The sequence below is a fragment of the Liolophura sinensis genome, chromosome 13, assembly GCF_032854445.1.
Source record: "Liolophura sinensis isolate JHLJ2023 chromosome 13, CUHK_Ljap_v2, whole genome shotgun sequence".
Taxonomy (NCBI): domain Eukaryota; kingdom Metazoa; phylum Mollusca; class Polyplacophora; order Chitonida; family Chitonidae; genus Liolophura; species Liolophura sinensis.
In genome coordinates, this window is record NC_088307.1 from 5213344 (window position 1) to 5238058 (window position 24715).

General features: G+C 38.1%; 1 protein-coding gene across 1 annotated transcript in view; it reads left to right on the plus strand.

Moving 5' to 3' along the window:
- The window catches only part of LOC135480462 (SUN domain-containing ossification factor-like), a 47229-nt gene that overhangs the window by 12692 nt on the left and 9822 nt on the right, over positions 1-24715 (plus strand). The window contains exons 3-11 of the mRNA XM_064760300.1: positions 129-314; positions 4225-4370; positions 18403-18681; positions 19245-19528; positions 20269-20452; positions 21174-21281; positions 22045-22206; positions 23062-23126; positions 23538-23600. Coding sequence (XP_064616370.1) covers positions 129-314; positions 4225-4370; positions 18403-18681; positions 19245-19528; positions 20269-20452; positions 21174-21281; positions 22045-22206; positions 23062-23126; positions 23538-23600 — 1477 coding nt within the window. The remainder of the gene's footprint in view (positions 1-128; positions 315-4224; positions 4371-18402; positions 18682-19244; positions 19529-20268; positions 20453-21173; positions 21282-22044; positions 22207-23061; positions 23127-23537; positions 23601-24715) is intronic.

The following is a 24715-nucleotide window of genomic DNA, read 5'->3' on the forward strand; positions in this document are numbered from 1 at the left end:
AAAAGTGATATTCATGTGGTTGAAATTTACAGCACTGTAATCTTGAGTATCGTATGAAATCATATTTGTATGCAATTACTGTATGTACATAAATCTAATAGGATGTTTTTCTTGTTTTTTTCTTGTAGGAATCCTCTGCTGATCCAGACCTGGTTCCTGTACCCGCAGGAACCATTGATCACACGGCCACACCTGTCCAAGAAGCAGATCTCGTTAGTAGCCAGGTAATAGCACCTGAGACTGTGTTGGACACACCCATGAAGGATGATATCTCAGGTAGCAAGGCTAATGGACCAGGTGATCAAATAGATCAGGTGGGTATATGTGCTCACTTTACCAGATCCTGACGCAGGAAATTCTTGTACCCACCAAAAGTGTTATAGGGTGATAAGTTTAGGATCCCACATGATAAATTTTCAAACATTTTGGCACATGTGTTTTGTGTATAAAAATGGTGAAACTAGCAGTGTAGCAGTACAAAATGAGTGTCCAAACTGTTCACCTGTTTGTAGATCAATCCCAGCTTACCTGTATGTGAGTGTACCTGGTATTTCTGTGTCTTGTGGTTGGGGAAACAGGTAACATGCCATAACAACATGTACCTGACTGATTGGAACCATATTGCATGTAGGTGTGTCAAACCATATTGCATGTAGGTGTGTCGAACCATATTGTATGTAGGTGTGTCGTACATGCACAGGTGTCACTGCGGGGGCTTTGATTCAGTATTGTAGGTATGATGACTGTCTATATCATAGACCGCCGTCGTATGAGTGAAATATTCTTGAGTACAGCGTAAAACACCAATCAAATAAATAAATAAACTATATCATAAAACAAAAGGCAAAGATTCAACTCTGGATAAAGCCTCCAAAGCACAGGTACAGGAAGAAAATAGAAAGGGCAAATTATACAAATTTTTTAGTAGGAGAATTAAACAGCAAGGCAATTTGAATGATATGTTTTTAATTTGATTAATCACTGTTAAAAATGTGATTTTATTAATATTAATTATTATGTAGTACATTTGAACACTTTTTTAGTGTTTTTAGCTCAAATTATTTAATGTAATTAAAGAGCATCCACGTTTAATTTGGAGCTGATTTGACCCTAATATAAAATGCATATGTTCATAAAGTTCAAGTATATAAAGTTTTGCCAAGTAAAGCCAGCTGTTTAACAAGGGGTGATTTCATTTGCTAGAAATTTTGCCCGTGGTATAATTGTCTGTGTTCCTCTTCTGCATTAATACCACTGATGGTACATGTACGTCACATGTATCTGTGTATGCGTTGTTCTGGCTGTCTTTAACATGTGTTCAGGTATGTCGCATGGCATCTGTAGCACATAGCCCCTGATAACAGGTCCAGCTGTGACTACCCGATCTCTGGCTGCCAATTGATTCTCTGTCAGATACTGGTACATTTAGTTTTATAAGTGGTGGGGGGGGGGGGGGGATTCGTGCCCTCAATTCAGGCAGAAGGTGGCCATGTTAGGCTGCATGAAGTGTCCACCAAAACTGATCAATGAAAAAGTTTAAATTGATGTGTCACAGACTTTGAGTTTATGGATTATGGGTACTGAATTTTTTTTAAAAGATTGCAAACTGTATCAGTGAGTAGCTAAACCTGTGGAATGAGTTAAATCTAAGCGTTAAAAAAAACTATATTCGTACATCAGCCATCAAGCAAAATGGACATTCCAGGTCAATATTAAATCCCAAGTCCAGTTCTCAAAATAGCAATCTAAGAACTAAGAGAGTATGCAAAGCATGAAATTAAGCTGGATTTATGCAAAGAAAAGCATAAATTAGTGAACTTTGTATCCGTATTGTGTACACAGGCAGTCTGACTCAGAAGTGTACAAACACCTCAGCATGATTCAGTCTAGTTAGTCCTACTGAGGTGGAACTATTAAGTTAGGATTTTTCTTTCATTTATAAAAATACAAGCCCCACAACTCCATAAGAGTCTGGAATGTGATGTTATTTTGCCAGTAAGCTGCTGGAATTGTATACTGTGATTCTTCAACCTTTTCGTGTGTTCACAAGGTGTTTATTCAGGCATTCTGAAGGCATTATTCTGTGTAGACTGATAGAATTACACTCTTTGTGAAGCCCTGAAATTGGCCATACCAACCAATGTAGTATTGTCTCCAAAATAAACTTTAAAATGTGCATATTTATTTATTTATTTGATTGGTGTTTTACGCCGTACTCAAGAACTTCTCTGAATTTCAAGTTCAGAAATTGTGAGAACTCTGTACAGGTCTACAAGTGATTGAATTTCTTCAGGATTTTATAGGTTAGTAACGTGTCCATAAGAAGTGCAGCTGTGATAATTACACCATGGATTCCATATATAGCAGTGGTTATTTAATCATGTAAAACTGTATGACAGGGATAAAATATTGTGAATTAAGTTAGGCAATAAGGCACACACGGTAGGCAATAAGGCACACATGGTTTGCCATAAGGCACATAAGGTAGGCAATAAGGCACATATGGTAGGCAATAAGACACATAAGGTAGACAATAAGGCACACATGGTAGGCAATAAGGCACACATGGTTGGCCATAAGGCACAAAAGGTAGGCAATAAGGCACACATGGTCGGCAAGAAAAGACATAAGGTAGGCAGTAAAGCACACATTGAAGGTACTAAGGCACACATGGTAGGCAATAAGGCACCCATGGCTAGCAATAAGGCACATGGTGGACAATAAGGCAGGCAATAAAGGCACACAAGGTAAGCAATAAGGCACAATGGTAGGCAATAAGGCACAATGGTAGGCAAGAATGAACTGTAAGCTCAATGCAGCACAAGTGAAAGAGTCTGGAAGAATGTACATAAGATAATAATGAATGGAAGAAGCACAATGTTGAGACATGCTGAATCTGCCTGTGTATTGAAACTATTGAGTCACAGTATACATGTACCCGGTATTTCTACTTACAGGCTTTATAAAATGTACATGTGATACACACCTGGTATATATGGGTGTGTGCCCGTATACATGTACACGATATACATGTGGCTACTCAGTGTCTGACTGTGTGAACCTTCAGTGGCATAGCTGTGGTCAAATCCTCCTTGCCTGTGTGACTTATCCCCCCTTGGACAATTCTGAAGGACTAGGATATCCGACCCAAAATTTTCCCCATGACTGAATTGCACATTACCCTAATTCTTCAACCTTTTTCCAGGTGAAAGAGCAATTTCCAGGGCAATTTATACATATTTATAATAAGATTTTGGAGACAAAACTATATTGAATGGATTGGCCAATTTCAGAGCTTCACAAAAAATATAATTTTGTTACCTTACATGGAATAAAGCCTTCAGAATATGCTTAAATAACCCTTTTTATAAATGAACACTTTGCGAACATGGAGGAAAGTTGAAGAATTACATTACTCTTGATTTTGTTTGTTAATCAGAGGAATACAGCTAGGAATGTTAAGGTTTAATACTTAAATCAAGTCTTTGTATATATTAAACTACAGCCTACATATGCTTGTTTGCCCAATATTGATGAAATCTTGCATACATTTGATGTGAACGTCGATAGAACTCAACCATTTGAACAAGCTTTTCTGGTTTTGCAATCAGTACGTGTAATTAGTTGTGCATGTAGCTTGGTTTATGCAGAAATAAGTGAAGGGTGATGCAAATGTATTAATGAGTTGTGGGGGGGGCGAGTAATTATGAGATAGGTTGGCCTTTGATGAAAGGGTGATAAGACAGTGTTCAGTTTAAGACCGGTATCCTAGATGCACACATGGATCTCAAGCTTGTGTACATGTATACATTTAGCTACTCAATGCAGTTCTGTTCGTTGATGTGTGAAGGTTGTTAAATTAAATAACAAACTATTAAAAGCAAGCATGCCAGTTTGTCTCAAGTTCAGTTAGCTTTTGTGGTAATAAAGTACCTTTTAAATTAAGTCATTCATTTATTTATTCACTTATTTATTTGTTTATTTATGGGATTATCATGTAAAGTAGTACTGAGAATATATTGTCACTGATATTATGGCTGTCACATGCCTGAGTGGAGGAAATCAAAGTGCCCATCTGAAAAATAAAACCAGTGCCCTTCAGCAGGTAGCTGACAAACCTCCAGACTCAAACCCACAGCCCTTTAAAATAGCAAAGATCTAGGACCTCATTAGGAATGTTGTAGTATTACATTCAGTACTTTAAGTCTGTATTATGTTTTTCAGAATAAAGGAAATGAAGTCAGTTTGGAAAACCCAGATCAGAAAGTAACACATGTTGAAGAAATTATCAAAGGAGCATCAGATGAGGAACTCTCCAGTCATCAGAGGGAGGAAAATGCCATCCCTCCAGTATCAATATGCACAACAAGGTATGTCTCGCTGTAGTACAAATATCAAATGTTTGTTGATGTTTTCTTTCATTTGATCAATCTCGACTCCTGCATTTATTAAGTTGAAATTTTATTGGCATTTATAATATCAGAGGTACATTTGGGATGTGGTCAGCGCTGTAAATAATATATGAAAAAAAAAAGCTAAGTCATTTTAAGCTCGCTGTTGCCAAGAAACTTAAAGTACATGTATATATATATAATGTGGAAAGCGAGGTGTATGGATGATGTGAGAAAGTGTTACTGTCTGTGTCAAAAACAATTTCTCCAGGCGTAGGTGGGAAGGTCTTTCAGCAACCTGCGGATGGTCGTGGGTTTCCCCCCGTTCTCTGCCTGGTTTCTTCCCACCATATTGCTAGCCGCTGTCATATAAGTGAAATATTCTTGAGTACGGCGTAAAACACCAATCAAATGAATAAAGAAATCAAAATCAATTTTGGTGTAAACCAGTGGTTGTTTGCATACATGTACAGTGTATTTATTTATTTCATTGGTTTTTTACGCTGTACTCAATATTTCTCTTATCCGATGACGCCCAGCATTATGGTGGGATGACAATGGACAGAACCCATGTACAGTGTACATTTGTTATCACCCTTGTTTATTACAAAGTTTACTTTTAAACAAAGAGGTGAATATTACGTGTATTGTGCCTGAGCTTTGTATCCACCAACTTGATACAATGTGTAGGTCCAGTTTAATTCTCGACGGAAATGAAGAATCTAATTGTCATTTATAAACAGTTGCGCACAAGAGAAAAAAATTAGCATACATGCAGTTTGCTCTGCTAATGGATTTACTGTCTGTATTAAACAAACATTCGACATCAGTCACAGTTTAGTGTGCAAGCTGTTTGAACATGTATTTTGATGCACATGTCAGTAGAAACCATCAAGGATGTTTCTGAATTCCTTTCATGTTTACAGGTTTGTTTACCTGTGCACATGTACATGTATTTCAGTGTAGTTTATAAATATCACATGCTATGGAACTTCGGCCACTGTGACCTTACTGTGATTGTACCCGGACATTTCATCACAGGCACTGGAATACGCATGGTGTAGATTACAATGCTTTCTGGAAGAAATATCTAATAAAAGAATGTGCATATTTTCATGTATTGTATTCTCTTTGGAAGAAACAATTTTACCGTGTTGAAAATTTTGGGGGATACAGACACACATTGATTGTTAAAATATAAAGCTGCTGTCTATCCAATATTTTATTAATATTGAGGGTAAAAAATGTCATGTTTATAAACACGTATTTTTGGTATTCTGCACATGTTGTCATAATTTTTTTACAATAAAAGGGGAGAAGATAATTCCCAGATACATTATATACATGCTATTTAACGTGAAATAAGAGCCTAGAGCTTTGATATGTGCAAATTAATACTGCCGTGGCATTTCGCTGAAATTCTGTTCGCATCGGTTTATGTAGATTTCATATTTTAAACAGTTTGTGCCCAGACTTTTAATGTGTGTAATAAAATCCGACGTTAGTTTAGGGTTGGCTTGGATTGGGTGATCTCACATTACATGTGCGTAACAGGTAACAGCTGCTCAGCTACACGTAGCTTGTGTCGTTACGAGACGTAGGAGACAAGGAAACTGTCTTCAGTTCTGATAAGATTTTAAAGAGGACACGAGATTCCAGTCTGCGTTGGCAGACTTTTTATAGCATGTTGTTCTGATCAGATTTTTTATGATGTGTCTCTTGATGTTGTGTACGATGTGGCATGTATTGTATGTTTCTTGATAATACAGGTGAGCAGTTTCCGTCAAATGGTACAAATGCAAACCTTCAATAAAACAGCAACTCAAAACTTATGAACGACAAACCGCAGGATGTACTAATGTAGCTGCATTTCCTGTATATGGTTGTGTTGTGTTGTGTTTTGGAGTTTCACGAAACTCGATGAGACATCTTCTCGGTTTTAGCAGGAGCTGTACCACAAAATGAGCGGTGTTTCTGTTGAAATAAGGCTCTTCATAGCTTTTAATTGTGATTAATGCATCAGTGACCCATTTAAAAGTAGTTCATCGGGAATAAATAAACCACAGGAGACATCACACATGTACGATACACATGTACAAACATTTTCAGTCTATTTTGATGGTTAACAGGCATGTGTAATTTTCAGTTTTTGTATTTGGTGTTTTTTTTTTTTTTTTTTCTGATTTATTCTGAAAGTGCCAAAATGCATTCACGGAAGTAGGGTTTAAAGTGCAGTTTCATTAATAGCTTTTAATAGCATTAAGGAGCCCATTACAGCTAAGTGTTTGGTCCATTATGTTTGGTCAGTCACTCATTTTTAACAGTTTGAAATAATAGTGATGACAGTACATTGAAACTCATACAAATATTTGTAATTTTAAGAGACATACTGTTGAAAGAAATTCAGGATTTTTGAGGTGAAATACAGCAATAAGTTGCATTTGACTCCTGAATAAACCTCTGAAGCCTATATTTCCCGAAAATTGTCAGTTGTGAGAATTGTAAAGGGAAATCTGTCACTGATCTGAACTAACTGTTCGATGAGATAACATGTAAATGAGGCAGCACAGGGAATCCCCAAATCCAACTTTTGCTCGTGGATCGCACATGGAAAGTAAAACTGAGCCACAGATTCAACACAGCCGATTATACAGGCAAGTCTGGTAAACCAGAAGCGATCTTCCTTTCTATCGATTATGTGTTATAAAGTATCCATTTTATTCTCGACTGTACAGAAGAACTGAAGTTACATGGTAGACCACATAATTACGGCACAATACCATGTCTGACATATCAAGTTCGCTGAACTTCTCCCGTCATCTCAACAACAAGGGGAGGTCACTGACTTAAAAGAAGTCAGTCTTTCTAAATATAGAGATTTGAGGGTTGAAGGGAAACCCCAGATAAAAGTGAATATTTGATTGTTCACTCAAAGTCAAAAAAATGTCAGTAGCCACCTGGAAGTCTCAACTTTATGTAGATGACGTTTAAAATAACAGTAAAATAATTTCTCCGCAATCGCCAGTATGTCTATTTAAGACACATAAATCATTATTTGATGTATTTTTTCAGTTATTTGATATTTGATATATTTTTGCAGTTTTACATTGTCTGTATTAAAATGAAATCCAATATATTTGCAGCTTTATGTCATATTGGATGACCTCATTTCTTGTTGAGGCCGTCACTGTGAACGGCTGAAAATATCAAACACCTTGACCCCTGTAACATAAAGCATGTTATATCCATTTTTTTAATAAGTAAAATGGCCTGTGTGTGTAGGGTTCCCTCTGTTAACAAATAGCAGCTGCTAGACACATTAAAGCTCTTGTGATGCTTTGGTATAAAAAGTGGAATGGGGGGAGATCGGCCATTGTTTGAGAACAGTTCCGTCAATGTCAGTTAGTGCATAAATATTAAATGCAGCCTGCCATTCATGCACGCAGCAGGAAAATGCTGGTTACAGGACTGATTGCACTGCGGCCATATTTTGGCCATGTTATGTCTATTATGAGGCCCATTAGTACTGCCACCCTGGGGTAACTTATTTATTTGGCTGTAGTGTTTTTCCATGTAGTCTGGGATGGTTTGAGACAATTTCAACATGTATACTACCACTGGGGTTGTGTTTATGTGAAGGATATGGATGAGCCACCAGTGATATATATACTCACGTGAAATCATTAGCCCATTATACAGTATTTTAACACCTATATTAATCAGGAGAAGAATAACATCTGCAACCAATACTTCCAAACATTCTGAGAGAACTATTGAGTGTAGAGAAATAATTTGCACAGGTTTTTTAATCTTGCATCTTTAGGTATTTATTTATATGATTTTTGGTGTTTTACGCCATACTCAAGAATATTTCATTTATATGATGGCGGCCAGCATTATGATGGGAGGGAAACGGGGCATAGCCCGGGGGGAAACCCACAACCATCCGCAGGTTCCATCTTTAGGGACACAAAAAAAAAGTTTTTAGGGTTGTTTTTGTAATGATTGTATGGAGAAATTTCAGGGAAAAATTTGCCTTTGAGGATGAAAAGGTTGAAGATTTAGAGTAGGTCTTATCCACTTTTGTTTCTGGATCCACATACTTATGCAGATAACATACAAGATTAGTTTGCGACGACTTCTCGAGGGATTCAGAGCATCAGAAAAATCCAGCTGGTTTGTGGATATCTCTTAAGATAATTACTCCCTCCCGCCTGCCATTTTTATAAATAAAGGGGGGTGGACTTGGTTAGCACGCCACCACGACGAAATGACCCAGGAGCCTCCCACTCTGGGAACACTTTAACTTTCAGAAGCATGACAGCACGATACTTCTGATCCCAACACTTAAGTTTTCGTGATAAGAAATCAATCAAACTTCCCAAAAAAAAAAAAAATTTTAAGTTGCCCAACATGAGTAGTATAAGGTGGGCAAATGATACAGAATTTTGAAAGCTTAATTATTATAGGTTGGATAAATCAAGCATGGATATATCAGTCAAAATTAAGCAAAATATAGCATGTATAAATCAGTCAGAATCAAGCGAAATATAGCATGGATTAAATCAGTCAAAATCAAGCGAAATAAAACGTAGATAAATCAGTCAAAATAAAGTGTGGATAAATCAGTCAAAATCAAGCAAAATATAGCCTGTATAAATCAGCCAAAATCAAGTGAAATGTAGCATGTATAAATCAGTCAGAATCAAGCGAAATATAGCATGGATAAATCAGTCAGAATCAAGCGAAATAAAGTGTGGAAAAATTAGTCAGAATCAAGTGAAATATATCATGGAAAAATCAGTCAGAATCAAGCGAAATATAGCATGGATAAAGCAGTCAAAATCAAGGAAATAAAGCATGGATAAATCAGTCAAAATCAAGCAAAATATAGCCGGAATAAATCAGTCAAAATCAGGCAAAATATAGCATGGATAAATCAGCAAAAATCAAGCAAAATACATGTATATTGTGGATGAATCAGTCAGAATCAAGCAAAATAAAGCATGGAAAAATCAGTCAGAATGAAGCGAAATAAAGCATGGAAAAATCAGTCAGAATCAAGCGAAATATAGCGTGGATAAATCAGTCAAAATCAAGCAAAATACAGCATGAATAAATCAGTCAAAATCAAGCGAAATACAGCATGGATAAATCAAGCAAAATATAGCATGGATAAATCAGTCAAAATAAAGCATGGATAAATCAGCCAAAATCAAGCAAAATAAAGCATGGATAAATCAGTTAGAATCAAGCAATATATAGCATGGATAAATCAGTCAAAATCAAGCGAAATACAGCATGAATAAATCAGTCAAAATCAAGCGAAATACAGCATGGATAAATCAAGCAAAATATAGCCTGTATAAATCAGTCAAAATAAAGCATGGATAAATCAGTTAGAATCAAGCAATATATAGCATGGATAAATCAGTCAAAATCAAGCGAAATACAGCATGGAAAAATCAGTCAGAGTCAAGCGAAATATAGCATGGATGAATCAGTCAAAATCAAGCAAAATAAAGCATGGATAAATCAGTCAGAATCAAGCAAAATGTGCAACTTGAAAAAAAGTTGAACTTTAAGTAAAATATAGTACTTTTGTTGTCCGGTTGTATTGGTATATATTGGTGTATTAAATTTATTGACAGATTATGATGCCAGGTTGTTTGTCTAAACTTTCAACAGTCCAGTGAGACAAAACTCACAATAAACACAGTGAGCATAACTTTCAACAGTCCAGTGAGACAAAGCTCACAATAAACACAGTGAGCATTGAGTCACTTAGTGACCCAGTGAGGAGGTAAAAGCATTTCCATGTTACACATTTCTAACTGATAATCGCAGACCTTTGTATAAATTCCTCTGCAGACTTTTTTCTCCTGCTGTGTAGAATTTGGATTGCTGAATACCGGTTTTGTCTGGTTTACACTGGTCAGGAAATGTTTTGGACAGAGTTTAGGTCAAGGTTCGGCCTTTTATACAGGGACCACATACAATGGCCCATACACATTTGAAGGTCGTAGAGTGCAGCAGTTGATTAGCAGAGTTTGACATTTAAATCTCCTGCATGTATATATGTAGACAGACTTTGTCACGACTCTTGAGCAGCTGCATTGGTATGCTGGCTTAGCAAATTGTGTATTGAAGATTAAAGGTGTAATTAAATCGACATTATTGCAATGTTTGATTTGAAACTCAAAACATGTTTCCTGATTGTAGCATAATACATACGTGTAAGTTGACACAATGGCAGTTTTAAATTTTTTGAGAAAAGAGATCTAGTACTTTAAAGTTAATAGATCATCTTTGTTAGCACATCAGCATAGCGCAATGACACTGGCTTCCTCTTTGACCGTACGTGGGAAGGTCTGCCTGCAACCTGCTGATGGTCATGGTTTTCCCCGGGCTCTGCCCAGTTCCTCCCACCATAATGCTGGGCACCGTTGTATAAGTAAAATATTCTTGAGCACGCCGTAAAACACCAATCAAATAAATAAATAAATGACGTAATATACATGACTATAAATGCTTTTCCCCTGCAATGAATATATGTACATCTGTATAAATTATGAATGGCTTGGAGGCTTTATAAAATGATGCAGTAGACAGATATGGGTGAAGAAAAGTTTTATACACATGGGTCAAATTAGCCCAGGTAGTACATATACATGTAAAATATGATTTGTCTCTTCAGATGCACAGGCGTTGTAATCATAGCTTTGTGTGATATCTTGTTTTTGTTCGAAAAAAAAAACCTTCCTGTCTAGACTGCTGGTATTATTAGTAAAATTCACCACAGTAGCTACCGTTACAGCTAAGAAAAAATTTGATTCTCTGTGTGGCATTTTCACGTGCCACTGTCAGGCACTCAAGGGTGCATTATTGGCTTTTCTTGGCAAACTTTAATTTTTACCAAACTTCAAAAATCCTGTCTTCATAACCTTTTAATGACTGCCAGTATCAAGGTCATTTGGTTTTTATTGTTGATATTTGACCCTGAAGGAAAGCTGTTGATCATGTTTTTTTGTTCAGGAAAAAACGTAAATCACCACCTGTTACCTTGGGCTTCTTTTTTTGGATAATACCATCCAATCATTGTATAAAGGATACTTCATACGCTTACACCTATGGTTGAAGAGTTCGCTGACATGACATCCTAAAATGAAATAGACACAGCATTTTAGTGAATTTCCGTATGGCTATTGAAATGGGTTGATGTCAAAAAAATGTAAATTACTGAAAATCTTCAACCTTTTCAACGACAAAAGCACTTTTTTCAGTGGAATTTAGACATACATTTATTTATGAAAATCACAATAAAAATGGTTTCTTTGTGTCACTAAAGATGCAAGCTTCATAAACTGTGCAAATTATTTCTCTACACCTAATTGTTCTTTCTTAATGTTTCAAAATATCATGGTTTCAGAGGTGGTTGAAAAGGTTGAAGAATTAGAGTATATCCAGTGTAATAGGTTGGATGAAGACTTATTCTATTTATACTGCATGGCATTCACGATAAAGTCCGAATTGACCTTATGGTTTGATACACTTCTAGGGCATGTCAGTTTGTACATTGTTTTCCTCAGTATTTATGCCATTACAGCAGACGATAATGTTAACATCCATGGCTGAAGCCTTCCTGAATTTTGTGTCAAGCCTAAGGTTATGATCCTGAAGATTTGTTCTACTTGCATGGATTTATTTATTTATTTGATTAGTGTTTTATGCCCTACTCAAGAACATTTCACTTACATGTATGCAACAGCGGCCAGCATTATGGTGGGTGGAAACCAATGGGAGTGCCTGCGGAGAACCCACAACCACGACAGGAGAAGCCAGCATGAGCTGGACTTAACTCATCATATTGGATGGAAGTCGGAATCTACATGTACATGTATGTGCATGGGTGTTTCAACTGTTTTTTGGTGTGGTTTCTTAAACCTTTCTTCCACTTAACTATTAATTTATTCATTCTAGAAAAGAGAACTGAACGTGTTTAACTTTCTGGAAACATTTATTTATTTATGAATTCTTGTCTGATACCGACAGTACATGCATATCCACTCACAGATCTTTCCTTCAGATTTGTTGTTTTTGCAAAATCTGAACTTCTTTTGAAATTGCACGGTATGATTCATGTGTTCAGAAAGTTTATTAAGCACTGTGTAAAAGGGGTGTGTGTGTGCTATTCAGGTTGGATTATTGCGGAGGAACAGGGCTTAAGTACAACTGACCAGTCTGGCCAGGTGTGCTTTGTCTGGGCTCTGATTTTTACAAGGTAATCAACAGGTGGGCAAGCTACCTGTGCAGAGTGAGTCAACTAATTCAGACACTATAAAGGCTGTAACAAGGACATGTAGGTCCTCACCTGTCACTCCCTCTTATAGGAAAGTGATTATTGTTCACAAATCATGCCTGTAGTGTACTCAGGCATGTTCTGCCAGCTTGGTGACACCTTATCAAGGTATGCACACAGTGGATTTGGCTATCTTGAAGGTGCTGTAACCAATGTCATCTGCTTAGTCAGAACTCTTGTGTGAGGCTTGACCAATTGCTCCCTGACCCCTTTATGTCCCCTCCCCCCTCCTTCATGTCCCTGGATCCACTCTTCCCTAATCACACCCACCCCTAATCGCACAAACCCCACACTGGAAGGAAACAGGCCAGCAGCAGTCCTAACCTGTTAGAGATGTAACTATCAACAAGCCCTAATTTCCACATTGCCTATGCACTACCTATACACATACAGTGTAGTACCACAGCATGCACACATTTGGCTATGGATAGACCTTAGAGCAGACCATCTCCCTTCAGTGCATGTATGTAGATGTAAGCTTGATTTGTCCAGATCTCTAATGGGTCAGTGCTGTAATTGATGCTACATGTATGTAAGGGACTTGGTTAAATTTCCCCCATGACATGCACACAGCAGGGATTACAGCCAGAACTGATGTGAGGCTTACCTGAGTGTGCTCGTACTGTACCGCCGTTAAGGTAGCCTGAGGGTACAGGTGTAAATTTACCCTATCAGTCTTAGCTCCGTGGATCATCAACCGCTGACGTGGGTAAAGGAGAGACGACAGCCTGGCGTACATTGCTGCAGTGATAACTGAGCGTCCGACCCTTCTTATTACATGCACATGTGAGGTCTTAGTGAATGGCACTGGCTCAAGGTAACACTTTGTAATGAGGACAGCAGTTACAGGCACCTGTTAGGTCAGAGATTTTCAAAATTTAACATTCATACAGCAGTCAAACTTGACCTGGTTTTGTGCTATAGTGAATTCACGACGTTGACAGTCCAGTTTTAAATAGTCCTCAAACCCATCCATATGGTTACCAGTATCAGCCACAACGTCTGTTGGCAACTTCAACCATGATGGATATAATAGAATGATAGAATAATTCCACCAGATCTCTGAGGAGTTGTCCAGGAGCATTCATCATCACCAGTAGATTCTGGCTGTCAGCAGTGTGGAATTAATGTGACTTGTAGTCACAGTGGTTTTACATTGCTAATTATCTGGAAGTTAAAAGTGGTCCTGATAGATTCCAAGGTGGTATTTGGTCTCAACTACAGCATACCGCAGTTGCTGGCTTGTCCAAGGACAGTGCAGTTGTTGAAGAAAAATTTGAGAGCAGTTGTGTAAGTGATTTCTGATTTGAGATTGCTGTCCAGGTAAAAGGGTGAGGCTGCTGGGAATGTCGCCTTTGAAATGTTATTAAACCACCATATTGCAAGATAGTCAGGAGACAGTGTTGTCCGCCCTAAGGGAGAACAGCGGAGAGCGCACAGGGTTGATTTTCAAAAACTGATGCATGTGTTTATTTTGAAGTATTAGGTTTTTTTTTTTTTTGCTATCTTTGGAGCACTTGGACAGAACTGTCACTTCAAGATACCAGATTAGGTGCACATGTGACCACATGTGAAAAGTGGTGTTCACGCAAGTAAAACAAGGCATTTTTCTGAAGGCAGCATTGTTGTGTGAAAAAAGAAAAAAACTCTATGAATGTCTCCATCATTAGACCGCCGGCCTCGCAGCTGTCCTGCCATGGCTTTCCTCTGTCTGATCAGCTACATCTACCTGGGATTTCTCTCCAGGTAAGTTACCTGTGGAGGTTAACAATGAAAGCGCTAAACAGCTTTCAAAATAACAGATATTGTCTGTTGACACCCTCTTGAAGCTGTCCAGGGTCTTACAGAGATATATTTCATCTGTGAAACAACATGTGTAATATTTTCTTACTTTAAGTCTTTGAATTTAGAAATGGTTGTGTAATGGTTGAAGGATAATTTCCTCTTTGAGTCACAATGGTTTGTGAACTTGAATCTCCTTGCTTACAGTCCTGTAGAATGTACATTTGTGACAAAACCAGGTAAAAATTAAATACCAGTACTGTGCATATGTAAAACAGTGCACTTACTATGAGTTCATTTCACTTTAGATTTGCATTCTGTAAGCAAAAATTTATGTTAAACTTTGTCATATCTCCTGTTTTTGGGTGCACTGGCCTCCTGTCATAGTGGGCAAGTTGAGGATACAAATGTGAGGCTCTCATACCTAGCTTTATGGGAACGTGCCACCGTATTCTGTAAGACAGATCGGAAGCTAGAGACCACTGGGTGGGTAACAAACCTGGTGTATGAAGAAAATGGTCCTCCCAAAGTTAGTGCATAGGAAAATGCCTATTTTTAATCGCTGTCAGCGATCTTGTATCCGTTGGATTTGATCAGATCAGATTAACGTTCTTGCAGCATGTTACACAAGATAATTCTATTCTGAATGATACTAGCGATGTTTTTTGAGAGAAATGAAGTATAATTTTGAATGGATTTGGGAGTGTTTACCTGGCTGAAAGGTATTACATAACCAACGACAACAAAGAAAAAGATCACTTGGTATGGTACAGGTAGAGTCTTTGGCACCTGGTCTCAGAAGCAGGTAGAACTAGACCAGGTAGATTGGATAAACTAACTCAAGGCAACTGAGCTTAAGGGGAATTCCCACTGTTAAATGGTATATATGTACAGCTAGTGTAAGCACAGGAAAGCTGCTCCAGTGATGTCACTACCCCACATAAATCTGTGTGGGGAGGAGAATTTTTTAAAATTTTCAGCCTTTCAAAGCTTTTACCAAATTGTCTTTCATTCCACAAATGTATGTTCGTGAAAGTATATACGTATGTATGTGTATGCATGAGATGACCTGCAATAAGCATTAATAATTACGTAGGTGTTATAAAGCTATGATGCATGCATCATGTTTTACCATCAAGCCTGTCATTACCAGCCTGTTCAGTTGCACTTAGGGGAACAATAATACTGGGATTTTGTTTACACATTCAGGGTGTCTGTGTATGCTTATCAGCTGACGGCATTACACTGTTTGATCAGGTACATGTATCAGTTGACACATGGGCACTGTCGCCTATACAGGATAAGCAGAAAGTAGCTCCTGCCAAATTCCAGCCAATCGCTGTTGATATGTAGATTTAGTTCAGACTAATGGGTTAGCCAGCAGTTGATAGTTTTGGATGTTCAAGCTACAGGTAGGCAATTTTTGATATGTGAATGTGGCATCTCTGCATAGTCATCGCTGTGCGTTGGGTAATTTTGGAGAGTAATTTTCAGATGATTTGGAGTGGAATTTGGGTGGCCAGCAGTGGTGCCAGTTGGCCGCGAGAACATGTCTCAACAAACAGAAACTCTGTTACAATAGATGCATGCCCTATATGCAACACTGCCATGGCACAATGACTTAAATAATATAGGGTCAAGAAGTCAAATGTGTAAGAAACTAGAATTCCATTTCAAACTGGGTTATTGCCTGTGAGTTAAGGCCTAAGACTTTGCCATCTTACATGTAACTTCATAATAAAGGTCTCATAAAGGTACCTGTATGTAATTACCATGGCAACCAGTATTTTACCCATGGCGTTGCCATGGTACAGAGAACATGAATGTCTGCATGTGGAACAGCCAGTTACAAGGAGAGGCTGTTATGATAGGACTGATATGATGGTGAAAGAGTGATTTAAAAAAAACCCCAAGATTCCTGGACTCTTTTGGGTTAAATCCTGCTCTGGGTTTGTCATTTCCAAACATTTTTTTATTTAATTATTTTTTTTGAATACAAATTTACCAAGTCAATTGCAGTTCCTACATCAAACGGAGAACATTTAGCCGAAACAGCATGTACTTGTAAAGTCTTGTGTGACTAAAGCCCAGTGCATAGGAGAGGATTCCCCTAAACTACAGAGTTATTCTCAGTTGGTCAGCGTGTTAGCACAGCATAATGACCCAGGAGCCTCTCACCATTGCAGTCGCTGTGAGCTCAAGTCCAGCTCATGCTGGCTTCCTATCGGACGGCACAGGAGACAGTCTGCAAACAACCTTCAGATGGTCATGGCTCTGCCCGGTTTCCTCCCACCATAATGCTGGTCGCCACCGTATAAGTGAAATATTCTTGAGTACGACATAAGACATCAATCAAATAAATAAATAAATTAAAAAAAAGTTATTTGAGGCATCTTAACGCGATTCTCGCGTCTGGTATCACAGTAAAAGGAGAGCTAGCGACAGGTGATTAGTTAGTTGTGTGATATTCCGGGTTGTAGTAATTTCGCTGACTAAATTAGTGCAATGGCCACTTCTCTAACATCTACCTAATCACTAGAGCCACTAGAGCAATCACTAGAACCACAGCAATCGTCAAAATTTCTGACAGAAGAGACAAGAAATTATGTCAAATGTTGAGTACTTTGCTAACTGCCTGTTGTGGCAAAAACCTCATTAAAAGCTGCGCATAAACAGAGGTTGTGGTGTAGGTGACAGCCACACCTGACTGTCAGCTCGGCCCTATCTGCTCGTTTGCGACCACCTTCAGGTGACAAATGGAAATTCTGCTATCTTACACAAATATAGCCAGGTTCTGTGTGGGTGTCCATTTGTTAATAATGCATAGCTAATATATTAGAGTACATACTAGAATACAGTTCCCCTGACAGCTGTCCAGTTTCACACACATACAATGTACACACTGGCTGTGTTTATCTAGATACTGCCATGTTTTTTTTTTTCATGTTATTGTTCACTGGCATCTCTGAGTATTAAATTGTTCAAGAGATGTCATTGTTGGCCATATACCCTATTTCTTCTACAATTTGGGACACTGGTCTGCTCTTTTTAGCCAATATATTTGTAATTCTAGCAGAAATATTGAGTTTCTTTTTTCTCACATGGTTATGAACAACGTACTCATGTCTGTACGTTTCCAAAAGGCTGGTAAAGTAATGTATTCTTCTACTCTCAACACTTAATATCTGTCCCAAATTTTTAGAAGATTTTTATTTTAATGACTGAAGCTTGTTCTGAGGAAGTGATGTGTAGTGTAAGCCAGAAGATGTCTTGTCAGCACTGTTAACAGGTAGCTACAGTATGACATATAGTTAACTGGTTAGAGATGTTGCAAGGTGTTTATTCAAGCATATTCTGAAGGCATTATTTCATGTAAACTTACAAAATTATACTTTTTGTGAATCCTTGAAACTGGCCAACCCAACCAATGTAGTTTTGTCTCCAAAATCAAATAAAATTGTGTATAAATTGCACTGAAAGTTCCTGTATCATATGTGAAAATGTTTTTATGTGAAACCATTCTTTAAAAATCGCTTCATTGGGTGAAACGTGACGATATGAAAAGAGGCATATGTCAGTGGGGAAAAACATGAAAAAGATACAAGAGATTTGCATAAAAGATTGTGCACAGACAGGCCTTGAGTTGCATACACCAGTCCATTACAATTTGGTGGTGAGCTGGATCCATCAGTTTTTATATGTTTTTATATGAGTTTCAGCCCTTTGTCTGTAGTGTGGGAATTTGTACATTTAGCCCTGGCAGAGGTTTGTGCTACTGGAGTGCATTTTAGTTTTCTCAAGTTGAGATGGTCTTGTCTATAAAAACTCTATAGCCTTACTTTATAGATATGATTTTACCTGTCTTTTCAGTGTGTTTGATACAGATGTCAGCTTGACGCTCACCCAGACCTCAACCCCAGACCATCCTGACCATGCCACTCCCAAGGACAACCAACAGGGGAAGGCTGGTGCTCAAGAGGAGGTAACCCTGAATGCTGTACCTGACACAGTGGAGAAGGGAGACAACTCTGTTCAAACACTGCGGGCAGATGACACACTTGAGGATGTAAAGGAGTTCATCAAAGAGGCTGCCGATGCCAAAGCTGAGGAAAAAAACAATGATGACGTAGTTGCGTACTCTACAACAAAGTAAGTGGATTCAGTTAATATATTTCTGTTACTTACAATATTAATTGACGACTAGTGGTTTTATCTGATAAAAATGTTAGCCTTGCGATGTAAGACAAAAATGTTCTAAACATGACATAAATTTGCATAAGATTTTCGGTAATTGTTTGAAATGGATATTTCCCCATATAGAAGTGACACATTTTTTCAAACCGTCAGAACAGGGTATCTAAATTTTCAGTCCATCACTGTTGTCATATAGTGTCCAAACCATGGGTGGCCTGACACTGGTGAAGAGTTGCCCTTCCTTCAGCACTTCTTCCCACTGACCATTGACCTCTCAGACTTGAATCCAGCTCTCGCTGCTTTGGTGATGATTTAAGGTGAAGCGGTTTGCACCTTACATCTACCTGATGAATTGCAGGGATTTGCCATGTAGTCATCCAGAAACATTGTTGTCAGATATTAGTGAAGAATTCTTGAGTATGGCTTGAAACACCAAATTATTGATTAAATTAAATACACAGGGGACGACTACCATTAGCAAAATACATGAGAAATAATATTCCCCCTTTTATTTCCAGTGAGAAAGAAAGTACAGCAACGAATATCGTTCCCGATGTGGAGATAGCTCCCCACGATGTAGAACTCCCCTCAGTAAATATAAGAGAGACCTCAACAATACCACCCCAGAAAGATGCCATTGAACTTCAGTTTCCATTAGATGGAGGGGTAGTACAAGAGGTCATCAAGGATGGAGGCGATTCAGGGGAGACAACTGAGGGAGGGCAGGAAGAGTTTCCCAGCTTTGGAGAATGGACGGCGAAGGTTCTGGCAGAAGAGGAGAAAACCAAACTGGAGCAAGAGAGTAAGTGAGAATTTGCCAAGCTATACTTTAAATGACACTCCTGGAGGTATAAAATGACACTCCTGGAGGTATAAAATGACACTCCTGGAGGTATAAAATGACATTCCTGGAGGTGTAACATGACACTCCTGGAGGTATAAAAATGACACTCCTGGAGGTATAAAATGACACTCCTGGAGGTGTAAAATGACACTCCTGGAGGTATAAAATGACACTCCCGGAGGTATAAAGTGTTTGTAATAACTAGCCAAGCTATCCAGTTTCAAATAGTGCTGAAATTTATTATCAATATCATCGTTTGTTGTACCATCATCAGTGGAAACGTCTGTCGTAGAATCCCCATGTGATGCATTTTGATAATTTTTTTTTTTTTTTTTTTGCAATTTAACAATATTAGGTATAATTTTGAAATTTGCCGAAGGTAATAAAGACTTGTTTGGTCAGATTGTTCTTCAAGTGAAATGTTTTCTAGATGTACTTTTTATTTATGAATGAATGCTAAAATGAATGAATGATTATGGCTTAACGCCACTTCGGCAGTATTTTAGCACTATCGTGGCGATGAATGTCAAATTGTACAGCCTGTCAATAAGCTGACTGAATAGTTTGAAAACTTCTCATCACAATTGTTTAATGCTACAGCTCCAAATTTGTCCGAACAGAAACTGAATTTTGTCCAGTATTTGACATTTACAAGTTCTTAAGGTGTGAAGATAACTGACACTACATCTATATTTTAGGTTTGGGTAACATGCCAGGGGGAGCTGTTCAGCCAAAAACCGTGAAGCAGAGCCGTAACAATTACGCCTTGCGTGATTGCGGTGCTAAGGTTCTGGCGGCAAATCGAGAGGCTCAGAACACCAATGGTATCCTGAACGGGAACAAGGATGACTATATGACCAATCCCTGTACTGCCAAGAAATGGTGAGAATCAGAGCTCATTGTCGTGAGTCCTGGACAGTGGGTGGGGAAATAACTGTAATTTATATGTTGATCGCATGTTTGCAAGGGGTTCATTCGGGCATATTCTGAAGGCACTATAGTGTGTTTGACTGATAAAATTAGACTTTTTGTGAAGCTCTGAAACTGGCCAATTCAGCCAATGTAGTTTGGTCTCCAAAATTAAATTAAAAATGTGCATAAATTGCACTGTAAGTTGATCTTTCGTATGCGAAAAGATTGAGGTATGTACATTGGTCTGTGTGGTAAATAATAAGTCATTATTGATTGCTCAGTCTTTGAGACTGCTTTGTTATTTTCAGAAACATCCATCAAGTCTTTCCCTTATGAATACTTTACCCTTACATTCAAGAACTTCTACATTTTGCTTTCAAGAAATAATCGTGTTCAATATTCTCATTATTTTCATAGACTGTCACATCTGTACCTGTCCCACCTTCACACAAGCGATACTGATTTACTATATTTACCTTAAAATTTCTTCCATGTCATTTTTGCCTTTTCCCCTGGGTTCTGTTTTAGACCTATGTCTTAACGTTTGGTTGGAAGGTCTTAGGATAGTCTAGTAAACCAAAAGTAATGCCTCTAAAATGTACTTTTTTTCTGGAAATGTTTAGAACCTATACAGGTCCCTGAACAGGATAAGTAACCACCTGCACAAAAAAACTCCCTTTGTTTCTTTCAGGTTCATCGTTGAACTTTGTGAGCCAATCCAGGTGAGAACAATCGAGCTGGCCAGTTTTGAGCTCTTCTCATCTCAGCCAAAGACCTTCAGGGTTCACCTCAGTGACAGGTAAATTCCTAACATTCGTTAAGAGCATATAGAGTTACCTTTTTATGCCCCTTGGGAATACAGTGGGGGGAGTCATATGTAGCTGTGTGTCTGTGAACCTATTTACTCATCATCGTGGGGAACAGTAATCTTGATATTTTTTGTGAGTTATGCCATCACATTAGTCAACATTTTCAGTGGTTTGTCAGTGTCAGACATCGTATCAAAACAGTATCTGTCAGCTCTACATAACGAAAAACACCTGTTTGATGTATTTTGGCTTGTGTTTGAGACTTACATTGATTTTACTGGCTTATATCATGTTTTGTAAAATTGAAGACGTAATTTACCAAACTCAGTTATGACATGTAGCTGCAAAGAAGTAGCTCTATAAGTGTGTCAGTTTTTGACATCCTAGCAATTCATGTATTGTACAATCAGAATGCTGGACAATATCTTGTCACAACCATTGCAAATGTAGGCTTGCTGTGTGGAAAAGAAATGAAAGAAATTGTCCCAGTTAAAATTTTACAAACAGAGTGAATGAACTAAAATTTCATTCTAAGTTAGACATTTTGCCTAATTCTGGGATTTCAACTGGTCATAGAAAGCTGTCCTAAGGTTCATGTGAAAGATATCTTACTTTTCAGCACTGAAAGTAAGATTTTATGCCATTTATTTACCTTTAAAAATTCATTTTAGTTGCTTTACTGTAGTGTCTCAGGAGTAACAATACAAAAAAAATATGTTAGGGTTTACATGTGTCTGGTGTTTATACCCACAGGTACCCTGCTAAGGAATGGCACCAGGTGGGCACATTTCACGCCACAGAGGAGAGAAGCACCCATTCCTTTCAGGTGGAGGATGAACATTACACCAAGTTCGTCAAGGTGGAGATGGTGGACCACTTCAGGGAGGAGCATTTCTGTCCCATAACCCTGTTCAGGTGAGGATTTATTTCATTTATTTGATTGATTGAGTTTTTAGGCTGTACTCAAGAATATTTCACTTATACGATGGCCGCCATACAACAGTGGAATCCTGAATAGACAATAGTGGAATCCTGAATAGACAACAGTGGAATCCTGAATACACAACAGTGGAATCCTGATTGGACAACAGTGGAATCCTGATTGGACAACAGTGGAATCCTGAATAGACAACAGTAGAATCCTGAATAAACAACAGTGGGACCCTGAATACACAACAGTGGAATCCTGAATACACAACAGTGGCTGTTATGGAATCCTGAATAGACAACATTGGAATCCTGAATAGACAACAGTGGCATCCTGAATACGCAACAGTTGCTGTTGTGGAATCCTGAATACACAACAGTGGCTGTTATGGAATCCTGAATAGACAACACTGGAATCCTGAATAGACAATAGTGATATGCATCTGTAAAATTCAACTAGCTCTTAAAGTAATTCTTCAACCTTTTAGCTTAAGAAAGAGCAACTTTCATTGCAATTTATGCACATCTGTAATTTGATTTTGGAGACAAAACTGTTGCAGTTATTTTAACAGTATACTAAGAAGAATGCCTTCAGAATATGCATAAATAAATACTTTGCTAACATGTGAAACGGTTGAAGAATTACCGTACTTGAATGATCTGTCTGGTGTTGCAGAGCTTCTTATATTTCCAGTAAAGTAGTCACATATAACATTTTAAGCATACAAAACTGCCACCACATATGAATGCTGAAACATGAAAATGTTCCTTATTTGTAGGAGACAGTTATTGCTTGTGTTACATCATACAGTGATAGTCTCTTTCCTTGTTTCTGTATGCCAGGGTGTTTGGTGTGGACCTCAATTATGATGATGACGGTGACAGTGGTAATGAGATGCAGAACACAGGTAAGCTAATGAGGCATACTACCTGTCGAAGTGTGAACCTAAGTGCTCATGTGTGGCTTAATGCCACGTGGTGTCAGAGGGTTAACCAGAAACACGATAGCCCATTTCCAAGACTTCATATTTCCTCCCATCTCTGCCATGTTAAAGTGGAGACGGAGTCAGCACTGGTTTTCTGTTTAACACGCTCCTGATAAACCTTATGTCTAGTGTGTTCAGTAACTGGCCCCAATGTTTTCTTCCAAATTTCATTCTATTCTGTAGCCATTTAAGCTTGTAATATCATTGTCCTGCTATTCCTGTGTTGGATTGGGCCTTTACTGGATCATTGGCTGGAAAAGACCAATCAAACCCAGATAAAACCAGTTTCAGTTATAAATGATTGTACTGTAACTTTTTTCTTCTCTTTTCTAGGTGATATGCTCTCTAATGATGAGGAAGGTGGAAATCCAACAAATTTATTTGAAAGTGCCAAAGGTAAGACATGAACAAGAATGGTGTTTTCTTGTCAAATTTTCATGATCAACTCGTTTTGGTCGGCAGGAATCTGCTTGTACTTGTAAAATGTTAGATTTGCATAAGAAAAAGTCTCCAGGTGTAATGTTTGATTGTGGTGATTGCTTGTCTCAAACTCGATCAGCCGATACAAGAGTTCCTCTGAATATTCACGCAGTAATGTGTCAGTATTTTAGAACTTAACAGCAGAGGTAAGCTGCAGACAACAGTTATTTTTGAATATTTTGCGCCATTTTCGTGTTGTCGTTGTTGCTCTTGTACAGATCTTTTTTTTTTTTTTTTTGATTGGTGTTTTACGCCGTGCTCAAGAATATTTCACTTATACGACGGCGGCCAGCATTATGGTGGGTGGAAACCGGGCGGAACCCGGGGGAAACCCACAACCATCCGCAGGTAGCTGACAGACCTTCTCACATACGGCCGGAGAGAAAGCCAGCATGAGCTGGACTTGAACTCACAGCGACCGCATTGGTGAGAGACTCCTGGGTCATTGCGCTGCGCTAGCGCGCTAACCAACTGAGCCACGGAGGCCCCTGATCATGTACAGATCATGTATTTCATGTTAAATACGCAGTAGTCAAGTAATCACAATTACACTTCCAATGTAACATCAGACAACCAGATTACTTTCAAGTAACACCAGTCAATCTGATATGAATAAGAGATTATCCATAAGTTTTTGTCACAATATTAAAGAGTTTTTCTTTGAAGGAGTTACTTTCTTACTGGCCAAATGAAGACCCTATTTTCAGCAAGCAGCAAACAATATGGTATATTTGAAACTTATGATGGAGAAACCCTTATTTTGTCTTTTGCATTGTAAAGCTGTTGATGACTTTTGCATATGACAAAGATTCTACCATTACCATGTTTCTCTTTGATGGAAAGAATCCTGCAAAGAAAATATTATGGCAGTCATTGTTAGATATTCTGATCATTTGATTTTAATTGTTGTTTCACAACAGAATAAATCTTTTGTCCAATGTCGGAAGATGGTACTGTGTAACAAAAAAACCCCTAAAAAATGTCTAATTTGTGGGAAATGTGGACTATCCCTGTAATTTTTTGCTGGTGAA